Raw genomic sequence first — 13587 nt, forward strand, 5'->3', positions numbered from 1 at the left:
AGCCACAACTACTGAGTCCACACGCCACACCTACTGAAGCCTGCGTGCCTAGAGCCCATGCTCCACAATAAGAGAAGCCACCGCAACGAGAAGCCTGTGCACCGCAACGAAGAGTAGCCCCCGCTCTCCGTAACTAGAGAAAGCCCGCGCGCAGCAATGAACACCCAATGCAGCCAAAAATAAACAAATAAATAAATTTTTTAAAAAGTAGAAACAACCTATCAGGTGGTGAATAGATAAACAAAATGTGGTATAGCCATACAATGGAATACTATTCAGTCTTATAAAAGAATGAAGTACATGACATGCCCTACAACATGGATGAATCTTGAAAACATACGCTAAATGAAAGATATCAGTCACAAAAGACCACATAGTTCTGCACAACTCTATTTAAATGAAATGTTCAGAATAGGCAGATATAGAGACAGAAATATTAGTGGTTGCTTAGGGGTGAAAGGCCTATAGGACAATGGGGAGTGACAGTGAGTACAGGGTTTCTTTTCGGGATAATTAAATGTTCTAACATTGATGTGGTGATGGTTGTACAACTCTGTGAACATATTAAAAACCACTGAATTATATACTTAAAATGGGTAAAATGTATGGTATGTTAATTATATTTCAAAAGGCCATTAAAAAAATTCCATAGCATAAGCAGCTGACACAGCTAATAGGACACTCACCTCTCTTTCCAGTTCATCCTCCTCTTCCAAAATATCATACACCTGCTCTAAAAGCTGAATCCCCAGGCCCCGAATTACATCAGCTCTCAAGACTTCAACTATTCTTCTGAGTTTTTCAGAACCTGGCACGATAGCTAAAAAGCAATAACAACAACAGGGAAAAAGTAAACACTTTCACCACTGCAGCAAGAAGAACACAATTTTTTTTTCTTTTTTTTTCCTGGTAATCTTGTCATGTTAAGATTCTTTTCACTTTGACAAGAGTTTAGTTTAAGAGTTCATGTTTTGTTTTGTTTTTTTTGCGGCACGCGGGCCTCTCACTGCTGTGGCCTCTCCCGTTGCGGAGCACAGGCTCTGGACGCGCAGGCTCAGCAGCCATGGCTCACGAGCCCAGCCGCTCTGCGGCATGTGGGATCTTCCCGGACCGGGGCACAAACCCGTGTCCCCTGCATCGGCAGGCGGACTCTCAACCACTGTGCCATCAGGGAAGCCCAAGAGTTAATGTATTTTTAATGACTAAAATGTATATATGAACTTACGCTTCATGTCTCATCACCATCTCCTAAATCTAAAAACTACAAATTGTCTAATTTGAAGAAAGTCCACATGAAAAATTCCAAACATGTATTTATTTACATTTATTTTTAAAAATCAATTTTCATTCAACTTTTCAGGAATGCAACTGTTACATAAAATAAGATATATTTTTTTATGAAGATATCCAAATGAAATAATTTAAAAAACCAAAAATATTTGCAAGCATTAAGCTCCTTAGTTTGATACATTTCTCCAGTAAACATATGCTCTCCAGCTTGGTGTAAAACAATAAACTGACCACCTGAAGGTAGCTCTTTAAAACGGAGTTCCTCCGCCTCCTCTGCAACTTTCCCATGAAGTATCAGTGTGTCCCGATACTTTCGATGAAGTTTAAATTCTGACACTGGCTCTGGTACCGGGAGATCTTCATAGCTCTCTTTAGAGTCCAAATTCAGGGTCTGTGTCATCAATTGTACCAAGTCACTCATTTCATTTGTATGACCTTTCCTGGAAAAGAAAAAATTCTCTTGTTATTAATTGGCTTCATGAGAATTTTTCATTAGAAATTAGATACAAAACAACCTTTAGGAAGTTCTGCTTTCTAGTAAGCAAGTAAGTTCCTACAGAAAGAACCCTTCCACAAATAAGTATAAACTTTGGACAAAATACAAAAATCAACTATGTGAGGGCAATGAAGAATGTACAAAATTTGCAAGCAGATTCTGGAGGAGAGTCAACACCTTTAGCCTAAAGGCAAGCCATAGGCAGCTGAAGTACAACAGAAAACCCACAGTCTTTCTTGCCTGAAAAACCAAAGGACAGAGTTCGAGACCACCACTGCCAGCAGAAAGTGAAAGAAGAATCTTGGAAAGGAGAGAGCGAGAAAGACAAGGTCCCAGGTTTTGCGTATAAATTCCGCCCAACTATTTCTAAGTAACTTAACTATATCCAAGTACAAAGTTCAAGAATATTTAAAGAAATATAAAAATATCAGCAATTAATGGGATAAAATTGACAATGTCTGGCATCACGTCAAAAATACCAGGCATGAGGGCTTCCCTGGTGGCGCAGTGGTTGAGAGTCCGCCTGCCGATGCAGGGGCGTGGGTTTGTGACCCGGTCCGGGAAGATCCCACATGCCGCGGAGCGGCTGGGCCTCTGAGCCATGGCTGCTGGGCCTGCGCGTCCGGAGCCTGTACTCCGCAACGGGAGAGGCCACAACAGTGAGAGGCCCGCGTACCGTAAAAAAAAAAAAAAAAAAAAAAAAAAAAATAGCAGAAATGCAAAGCAGGAAAATAGCACACAATTATGAAGAGAAAAAAATAAGTTAATAGAAATAGATCCAGAAGTAATACAAGTGACAGAATTAGTAAATAAGGACATTAAAATGGTTATTAAACATATATTCCATATGACCAAGGTAAAGGAAACACCAACATGTTAAGGAGAGGCAATGAAGATATAAAAAGGACCCAAATTGAACTACAAATGATAAGTACAATGTGTTGAATATGTGGGATGGGATTAACAAATTAGATACTGCAGGAGAAAAGATTAGTGAACTCAAAGATACAGCAATAGAATCTACAAAAAAATGGAACAGATGGGAATTCCCTGGCAGTCTTGTGGTTAGGACTCCATGCTTTCACTGCCGAGGGCATGGGTTCATTCCCTGGTCGGGGAACTAAGATCCCACAAGCCACACCGTGTGGCCAGAAAAAAAAAAAAAAGGAACAGAGAAAAAAAGGCTAAAGAAAAAAAAGAATATGATTAGTGACCTGTGGGATAACTTTAAGCAATCTAATATACATGTAATCAGAATCCTTAGGAGGGCAGGAGGGGGTCCAAAAAAATACTTGAAGAAATAATGGCGAAAATGTTTCCACCAATGAAAACTATAAACCCACAGATCTAAGAAGACATTTTATAAGAATTCTGAATGAAAATCAGATGTGTTCATTAAAAGAGAATTTTAGCTCTTGCATATACCAAAAACCATTTACAATGTTATCAATGACAGTACTACAGGTCTGAATGCTACTATAAATGTACATTTAAAATTAATTCATAAACAAATGGGACCTAATCAAGCTTATAAGCTTTTGCACAGCAACAGAAACCATAAAAAAAAATGAAAAGATAACCTACAGACTGGGAGAAAATATTTGCAAACTATGCAACTGACAAGGGATTAATTTCCAAAATATAAAAACAGCTCATACAATTCAATAACAACAACATAAAACAACCCAATCAAAAAATGGGCAGAAGACCTAAATAGACATTTCTCCAAAGAAGACACAAAGATGGCCAATAGGCACAAGAAAAGATGTTCAACATCACTAATTATTAGAGAAATGCAAATCAAAACTACAATGAGGTACCACCTCACACGGGTCAGAATGGCCATCATTAAAAAGTCTACAAATAATAAATGCTGGAAATCCAAAGAGAAACACGCCAAGACACATATTAATCAAACTGTCAAAAATTAAATACAAAGAAAACATATTAAAAGCAGCAAGGGAAAAACAACAAATAACACACAAGGGAATCCCCATAAGGTTAACAGCTGATCTTTCAGCAGAAACTCTGCAAGCCAGAAGGGAATGGCAGGACATATTTAAAGTGATGAAGGAGAAAAACCTACAACCAAGATTACTCTACCCAGCAAGGATCTCATTCAGATTTGATGGAGAAATTAAAACCTTTACAGACAAGCAAAAGCTGAGAGAGTTCAGCACCACCAAACCAGCTTTACAACAAATGCTAAAGGAACTTCTCTAGGCAAGAAACACAAGAGAAGGAAAAGACCGACAATAACAAACCCAAAACAATTAAGAAAATGGGAATACGAACAAACATATCGATAATTACCTTAAATGTAAATGGATTAAATGCTCCCACCAAAAGACACAGACTGGCTGAATGCATACAAAAACAAGACCCATATATATGCTGTCTACAAGAGACCCACTTCAGACCTAGAGACACATACAGACTGAAAGTAAGGGGATGGAAAAAGATATTCCATGCAAATGGAAACCAAAAGAAATCTGGAGTAGCAATTCTCATATCAGACAAAATAGACTTTAAAATAAAGACTATTACAAGAGACAAAGAAGGACACTACATAATGATCAAGGGATCGATCTAAGAAGAAGATATAACAATTGTAAATATTTATGCACCCAACCTAGGAGCACCTCAATACATAAGGCAAATACTAACAGCCATAAGAGGGGAAATTGACAGTAACACATTCATAGTAGGGGACTTTAACACCCCACTTTCACCAATGGACAGATCATCCAAAATGAAAATACATAAGGAAACACAAGCTTTAAATGATACATTAAACAAGATGGACTTAATTGATATTTATAGGACATTCCATCCAAAAACAACAGAATACACATTTTTCTCAAGTGCTCATGGAACATTCTCCAGGATAGATCATATCTTGGGTCACAAATCAAGCCTTGGTAAATTTAAGAAAATTGAAATTGTATCAAGTATCTTTTCCGACCACAACGCTATGAGACTAGATATCAATTACAGGAAAAGATCTGTAAAAAATACAAACACATGGAGGCTAAACAATACACTACTTAATAACGAAGTGATCACTGAAGAAATCAAAGAGGAAATTAAAAAATACCTAGAAACAAATGACAATGGAGACAGGACGACCCAAAACCTATGGGATGCAATAAAAGCAGTTCTAAGAGGGAAGTTTATAGCAATACAATCCTACCTTAAGAAACAGGAAACATCTCGAATAAACAACCTAACCTTGCACCTAAGCAATTAGAGAAAGAAGAACAAAAAAACCCCAAAGTTAGCAGAAGGAAAGAAATCAGAAAAATCAGATCAGAAATAAATGAAAAAGAAATGAAGGAAACGATAGCAAAGATCAATAAAACTAAAAGCTGGTTCTTTGAGAAGATAAACAAAATTGATACACCATTAGCCAGACTCATCAAGAAAAAAAGGGAGAAGACTCAAATCAATAGAATTAGAAATGAAAAAGGAGAAGTAACAACTGACACTGCAGAAATACAAAAGATCATGAGAGATTACTACAAGCAACTCTATGCCAATAAAATGGACAACCTAGAAGAAATGGACAAATTCTTAGAAATGCACAACCTGTCAAGACTGAATCAGGAAGAAATAGAAAATATGAACAGACCAATCACAAGCACTGAAATTGAAAGTGTGATTAAAAATCTTCCAACAAACAAAAGCCCAGGACCAGATGGCTTCACAGGCGAATTCTATCAAACATTTAGAGAAGAGCTAACACCTATCCTTCTCAAACTCTTCCAAAATATAGCAGAGGGAGGAACACTCCCAAACTCATTCTACAAGGCCACCATCACCCTGATACCAAAACCAGACAAGGATGTAACAAAGAAAGAAAACTACAGGCCAATATCACTGATGAACATAGATGCAAAAATCCTCAACAAAATACTAGCAAACAGAATCCAACAGCATAGTAAAAGGATCATACACCATGATCAAGTGGAGTTTATTCCAGGAATGCAAGGATTCTTCAATATATGCAAATCAATCAACATGATACACCATATTAACAAACTAAAGGAGAAAAACCATATGATCATCTCAATAGATGCAGAGAAAGCTTTCAACAAAATTCAACACCCATTTATGATAAAAACCCTGAAGAAAGTAGGCATAGATGGAACTTTCCTCAACATAATAAAGGCCATATATGACAAACCCACAGCCAACATCGTCCTCAATGGTGAAAAACTGAAAGCCTTTCCACTGAGATCAGGAACAAGACAAGGTTGCCCACTCTCACCACTCTTATTCAACATAGTTTTGGAAGTTTTAGCCACAGCAATCAGAGAAGAAAAGGAAATAAAAGGAATACAAATCGGAAAAGAAGTAAAGCTGTCACTCTTTGCAGATGACATGATACTGTACATAGAGAATCCTAAAGATGCCACCAGAAAACTACTAGAGCCAATCAATGAACTTGGTAAAGTAGCAGGATACAAAATTAATGCACAGAAATCTCTGGCATTCCTATACACTAACAATGAAAAATCTGAAAGTGAAATCAAGAAAACACTCCCATTTACCATTGCAACAAAAAGAATAAAATATCTAGGAATAAACCTACCTAAGGAGACAAAAGACCTGTACGCAGAAAATTATAAGACACTGATGAAAGAACTTAAAGATGATACAAATAGATGGAGAGATATACCATGTTCTTGAATTGGAAGAATCAACATTGTGAAAATGACTCTGCTACCCAAAGCAATCTACAGATTCAATGCAACCCCTATCAAACTACCACTGGCATTTTTCAGAGAACTATAACAAAAAATTTCACAATTTGTATGGAAACACAAAAGACCCCGAATAGCCAAAGCAATCTTTTTTTTTTTTTTTTTTTTGCGGTATGCGGCCTCTCACTGTTGTGGCCTCTCCCGTTGCGGAGCACAGGCTCCAGACGCGCAGGCTCCGGACGCGCAGGCTCAGTGGTCATGGCTCACGGGCCCAGCCGCTCCGTGGCATGTGGGATCTTCCTGGACTGGGGCACGAACCCGTGTCCCCTGCATCGGTAGGCGGACTCTCAACCAGTGTGCCACCAGGGAAGCCCTGGCCGAAGCAATCTTGAGAATGAAAAACGGAGCTGGAGGAATCAGGCTCCCTGACTTCAGACTATACTACAAAGCTACAGTAATCAAGACAGTATGGTACTGGCACAAAAACAGAAAGACAGATCAATGGAACAGGATAGAAAGCCCAGAGATAAACCCACACACATATGGTCACCTTATCTTTGATAAAGGAGGCAGGAATGTACAGTGGAAAAAGGACAGCCTCTTCAATAAGTGGTGCTGGGAAAACTGGACAGGTACATGTAAAAGTATGAGATTAGATCACTCCCTAACACTATACACAAAAATAAGCTCAAAATGGGTTAAAGACCTAAATGTAAGGCCAGAAACTATCAAACTCTTAGAGGAAAACATAGGCAGAACACTCTGACATAAATCACAGCAAGATCCTTTTTGACCCACCTCCTAGAGAAATGGAAATAAAAACAAAAATAAACAAATGGGACCTAATGAAACTCAAAAGCTTTTGCACAGCAAAGGAAACCATAAACAAGACCAAAAGACAACCCTCAGAATGGGAGAAAATATTTGCAAATGAAGCAACTGACAAAGGATTAATTTCTGAAATTTATAAGCAGCACATGCAGCTCAATAACAAAAAAATAAACAACCCAATCCAAAAACAGGCAGAAGACCTAAACAGTCATTTCTCCAAAGAAGATATACAGACTGCCAACAAACACATGAAAGAATGCTCAACATCATTAATCATTAGAGAAATTCAAATCAAAACTACAATGAGATATCATCTCACACCAGTCAGAATGGCCATCATCAAAAAATCTAGAAACAATAAATGCTGGAGAGGATGTGGAGAAAAGGGAACACTCTTGCACTGCTGGTGGGAACGTGAATTGGTACAGCCACTATGGAGAACAGTATGGAGGTTCCTTAAAAAACTAAAAATAGAACTACCATATGACCCAGCAATTCCACTACTGGGCATATACCCTGAGAAAACCATAATTCAAAAAGAGTCATGTACCAAAATGTTCATTGCAGCTCTATTTACAGTAGCCTGGAGATGGAAACAACCTAAGCATCCATCATCAGATGAATGGATAAAGAAGATGTGGCACATTTATACAATGGAATATTACTCAGCCATAAAAAGAAACGAAATTGAGCTATTTGTAATGAGGTGGATGGACCTAGAGTCTGTCATACAGAGTGAAGTAAGTCAGAAAGAGAAAGACAAATACCGTATGCTAACATATATATATGGAATTTAAGAAAAAAAAATGTCATGAAGAACCTAGGGGTAAGACAGGACTAAAGACACAGACCTACTAGAGAATGGACTTGAGGATATGGGGAGGGGGAAGGATAAGCTGTGACAAAGCGAGAGAGTGGCATGGACACATATACACTACCAAACGTAAAACAGATAGCTAGTGGGAAGCAGCCGCATAGCACAGGGAGATCAGCTTGGTGCTTTGTGACCACCTAGAGGGGTGGGATAGGGAGTGGGGGAGGGAGGGAGATGCAAGAGGGAAGAGATATGGGAACATATGTATATGTATAACTGATTCACTTTGATATAAAGCAGAAACTAACACACCAATGTAAAGTAATTATACTCCAATAAAGATTAAAAAAAAAAAAGGAAAATTGTGTTAGCAACATAAATGGAGAAACAGCAAAAAAAAAAAAAAATGCTGGAGAGGATGTGGAGAAAAGGGAACCCTCTTACACTGTTGGTGGGAATGTAAATTGGTGCAGCCATTATGGAAAACAGTATGGAGGTTCCTCAGAAAACTAAAAACAGAGTTGCCATGTGATTCAGCAATTCCACTCCTAGGCATATACCCAGACAAAACTATAATTCGAAAAGATACATGCACCCCTATGTTCATAGCAGCACTGTCTACAATAACTAAGACATGGAAACAACCTAAATGTCCATTGACAGATGAATGGATAAAGATGTGAGATAGACAGATAGATACACATACACACACATACATATATATACACATACATACAATGGACTATTACTCAGCCACTAAAAATAATGAAATCATGCCATTCGCAGCAACATGGATGGACCTAGAGGTTATCATACTAAGCAAAGTAAGTCAGAAAGAGAAAGACAAATACCATATGATATCACTTATTTGTGAAATCTAAAGTATGACACAAACAGACATATCTGTGAAACAGAAAGAGACTCAAAGACATGGGAACAGACTTGTGGTTTCCAAGGGGGTTGGGGGTGGGGGAGGGAAGTATTGGGAGTGTGGGATCAGCAGATGCAAACTATTATTTATATGACAGATAAACAGCAAGGTCTTAACTGTATAGCACAGGGAACTCTATTCAATATCCTGTGATAAACCATAATGGAAGAGAATATGAAAAAGAATATATGTATAACTGAGTCAGTTTGCTGTACAGCAGAAATTAATACAACATTGTAAATCAACTATACTTCAATAAAATTTTTAAAGTAAAAAAATAAAATTAAATTAGAATAAAATTAATTCAAACAGAAATAGCTTATGAAAGGAGATAGAAAAATAAGAACTTACCCTTCTTTGGCATCCCCATTTGATTTATCAGTTGAACTTGCAGAAGAACTTAACTCATCCTCAGAGAGACAATGGGTGAGTTTCTTTTCCTATTAATGTTTGGAAATACAAAATTCCACATGACAACACAACCAGAATATAATACATGAAACAATCTTAGATGCAATGCCTAGACACAATGTGCACCCAGGTCCAATTTAACAGGAGAACTATGAATATAAAAATTGAAGTTACTTTACCAAATAATGTCCCAGTTCACCCATGAAGTTCATAAGTGAAGCCTGAGGAACATCAAGGTGAAGTTTTATAAGGTCCTGGAAAGTCTCAGCTATGAAGAAATTTCCTTTTCAGAGGAGAGCAGACAAACAGTTCTGGTGTTTGAACTTCTAAGCAGAGGGCTGGTACCATAAGGAATGTTGGCATTTTAAACTAGACAGAATGCCACCTAAATAAAAAGTAACCTCAGTTTGCTCACTCATGATACTCATTGTTAAATGCTTTAAAGGATTACCTGATATAATTACACACAAATGTTACAACTTTTGAAAATAAAGAGCATCATTTTAATTAGTGAAGCAACTAAATCACACACTACTGTTAAAGGAAAAAAATCTTCATTACTTTCAAGGGCAGGAAGTTTCTTTTTTAAAAAAAGTAATTATATGCTCCTAGAAATGTCAAAAACTGGAATACAGAAAACTGAATAATTATTCCCAGGGTATTATTACACAAAAAAGTGAACGTGGTTAAAAACTTGCAATTATCCATTTACCCACCAAATGGTGCCCCTACATTATCCCTGGGTGGAAAGGTAAGGTACTTTGACACAAACAGGAAACAAAGGAAGGATCAGCAAGTGAGACTAAAATCTGGCCAGGTCGTTTGGTATATTATTAACACAGCAGAATAAGCAAAGTGTTGCCTAGTGGAAGCCCTTTGGAAGTCTTGTTTAAAAGACTGCCTAAGAAAGATATTAACTAGGCTGTCAGTTGTTTACAAGAGCACCTGAAAAGTCCATCCCCTTAATGAAGGAAACAAAATCCTTTTAATTATTATTGACCAGTTCTTTTTCTTATCAGAGAAGTGTGAAAAGTGTAACTTAAGTCAGCACTATCCCAGGAATAAATAGAGCTGGCATTTATGAGGTTTACCGTTATTAGGCTTGCCAGATGTAGACATGTCTACCTTTTACCTTAGGACTATGTAATGTACCTGAGCAACGCTGTAGTCAGAAGACAACCATTGAGCAGGGGTAGGGTGGCCTTCCTCTTGTGGTTTCCCTGGCCCCGCTGGACTCAGAGAAACTCTCCTCAGTGAAGGGCCTGAAAAAGTGACAACCCGCAGCAGTTGTTTATGGTGGGCTGGCCTCAATAGAAGAGGGCTTTGCAGTTTATGGAAGATACCCCAGCAAGGGCCAGCCTAGAAGGAACTCAGACAGCATATTCATCATCACTCTGGTGTCTGACACCTCAGTTCAAATCTCAGGTCTAGGTCTACCAGCCCTGTGACCTTGGGCAAGTTACTTAACCCCTCTGACCCTCAGTCTCCTCCGCTGCAAAATATGAAATGAGATAATGCCCTTAAAATACTTAGCATAATGTTTGAGACATTGTCAGCATTCAATAAATGGAAACTGCTAGAATATGTTGTCTTTAGATAATAGTAATAGGAATGATCACAGCCCTCAGCCCAGGGCAGTACCATTCTCCTGGCTTCCTCTCTCTGTTCCTGAGAAGAGAGCACTTCTCTGACCAACAGACTCGGAACATGGAAACAAAGTAAACACTCGCCTGACTGCTTTCCTGTCTGAAATCTCCCAGGAGTTACTGTCACTCAAAGCTCTCTTGCTCTCTTTTTAGAGTCCTCTTTCTCTAATAACACAAGTTCCAGATCCAATACTATGCCAATTTTTTAAAAGGCTTGACTAGGAAATTTCAAAAATTCTTCTAAATTGGTTTCCCAAATGGATTACTGATGCTGGAAATTCTTAACACCTCACAATCAGTACCAATGCTATGTCCATGAGCCATACCAATAACCTCCAATAGATGAAGGAAAGAGAAAAACTTTACCTGAGGGGAAGATCTCTTCCTGTGACTGCTTTAGTCGCCTCCTCTCTCTTGCTGATAATGGGCGGTCCTTTTAAAGAAAGTCAGTTACTTCCATTCCTATTCACTGTTCTTACAATACTACAATGCATGACATATCATCCAGCACTACAGGAAAGGCCCTGCACAGGTCTTTAAGGGAGTGTCCATTTGAAACCAGTTCACATCAGGCTTACAACTCCTAGCTAGGATGATCACAGCCCTCATTTCTAGGAAGAGCTCATCTTTGGAAGGGCAAGTAGGTATTTCTGCATTTCCTACATTCAGAATCCACTTGGTCTCCTTAATTAACCGGAAGTGACCAGCCCTGAAACAACAGAATCTGTCCATTTCAATCAAAGCTTCTGTTGAGAATCACAAATTTGCGCTTTCCAGTGTTTGGCAAAAAGCAGGGCTAAGATGTTTTAATATAGAACTTCACAATATATGCAGGATTTACAACCAAAAAGTTTTATAATAAAGCTTAAAAAAATCCAACATAGACTCCTACAAACCTTTGATGATGATATCTCACTGTTCCTCGAACTGCTCACAGACCCAGTGACCACTCTACTTTGGTTTTCAGCATCTTTTTGTGTTGATGTGACATCCACTTTTCCAACAGTAGAAAGAGAAGGCAAAAGACGAGGAGGAGTCTCTTGGAACTTCCATAATTAACAAAGAGAGGGAGATTATCAGTGTCACATACATCTACCTCCAAAGGTCCCCCATCGGTAAATCTATGTATTTGTCAGTGATTCCCTCTCAAAAACTTTAAAACATTGCATTTGGGCGGGGGGGCAGGGGGCGGAGGGGAAGAAACTCTGCCAAAAGTGAATGACCACTTAAGAAGCTTATAGAGAGGGTGCCTGTGAAAGTTACTTCCAGAAATGAGGGGTTGCCACGATCTTATGCAGAAGTTGAGGGCGAAACTGTTCATTAATATGACATAAGAGGAATCAGAGATTTACCTTTTTTGGCCTGTTCCTTTAACTCTCAAAATGAGCTGTCCATCCTTGCTGGAGAAGATAAAACCCTACTCTGCTTCCAACTCACTGACATTTGATAACTAATATTTAGCATTTCTACCCTTCTTTATATGTTCCTTGCATTATGTATGTGCCTTTTTAGCACATCATTCTAAATAGAAATGAAGTTTCCTAAAGTCTGTTTCCCAAGCAGCAGCACAATGACTTATTCCAAAGAGATCTCTGCTGACCTGTCTCTTTTCCTCACTATGCTCAGTATGTTCTCTTTTCTTCTGCCGCCGCTGTTGAGACAGGAAAGGTTCAGACCCAGAGCTCTGTGGCTGTAAAGCTGGGTGGATTCTGTCCTGTTTTTCTATAACACATTCACCAGCAACTTGATCCTTAAAAATAATAAAATGAAACAAACAAAATAGAATAATGAAACAGTCTTTTGAACTTCCAAATAGCCAAACCTGCCATATCTACTTCTAAAATTATAAATGAAAGAAGGAGGAGCTGTCTTTTTCAAAATGAATGCTTATTTTCAGTGTTGACAGGCAAAGACACAATGATGGCATCAGTTATCTACATATTCTGGGTTTTCTTCTCTTTTCCCAAATAAAAATAATTATTTTAATTAAATTACTCAGATTGCTATTAACCTGAAACTACCAATGTTCCTTTAGTTTTTTAAAAATCTTTTTATAACTTTTAATAGGTTTGCAATTCAGAAAACTAACAAATGTTTTAAATGAAATCCAATTTAATATACACATACTTCCCAAGTAAACATTAGTTATTTGGATGCCCTCTAAAAAGCACCATGAAAAGATCACGAGCTTGGATTCAGATGGAGTCATATCTCCCTGAACCTCTGTTTCCTTATCTATAAATGGGTATAATGCGTCACACCCATCATGTGACTACTGGAGGATTAGAGGAGGTTGTGCACTATAGTACTTAAGACCACATCTAGGACATATTAGATGCTCAGAAACCAGGAGCTATTACTAGCAGTAGTAAAGATAAAATAAGTTAACTTTTAAATTATGAAGATCACCAAGGACTTAGTGTTTTATTTGGATAGCTGGTTTTAGAAACTAATGCACACCA

At 38.1% G+C, this 13587-nt stretch overlaps 1 protein-coding gene across 3 annotated transcripts in view; it reads right to left on the bottom strand.

The window, feature by feature from the left end:
* Nucleotides 1–13587, bottom strand: part of NEK4 (NIMA related kinase 4) — a 55854-nt gene that overhangs the window by 18903 nt on the left and 23364 nt on the right. For all 3 annotated transcript variants that reach the window (XM_089919461.1, XM_022572891.2, XM_089919462.1), the window contains 7 exons: nt 12726–12875; nt 12022–12171; nt 11492–11558; nt 10632–10741; nt 9420–9508; nt 1525–1730; nt 687–820 (listed from right to left, as the gene is read on the bottom strand). In XM_089919461.1, coding sequence (XP_089775587.1) covers nt 687–820; nt 1525–1730; nt 9420–9508; nt 10632–10741; nt 11492–11558; nt 12022–12171; nt 12726–12875 — 906 coding nt within the window. The remainder of the gene's footprint in view (nt 1–686; nt 821–1524; nt 1731–9419; nt 9509–10631; nt 10742–11491; nt 11559–12021; nt 12172–12725; nt 12876–13587) is intronic.

This window comes from Delphinapterus leucas, chromosome 10 (genome assembly GCF_059928025.1).
Source record: "Delphinapterus leucas isolate spDelLeu-1000000601 "Yukka" chromosome 10, BTC_Dleu_Yukka2, whole genome shotgun sequence".
NCBI lineage: Eukaryota > Metazoa > Chordata > Mammalia > Artiodactyla > Monodontidae > Delphinapterus > Delphinapterus leucas.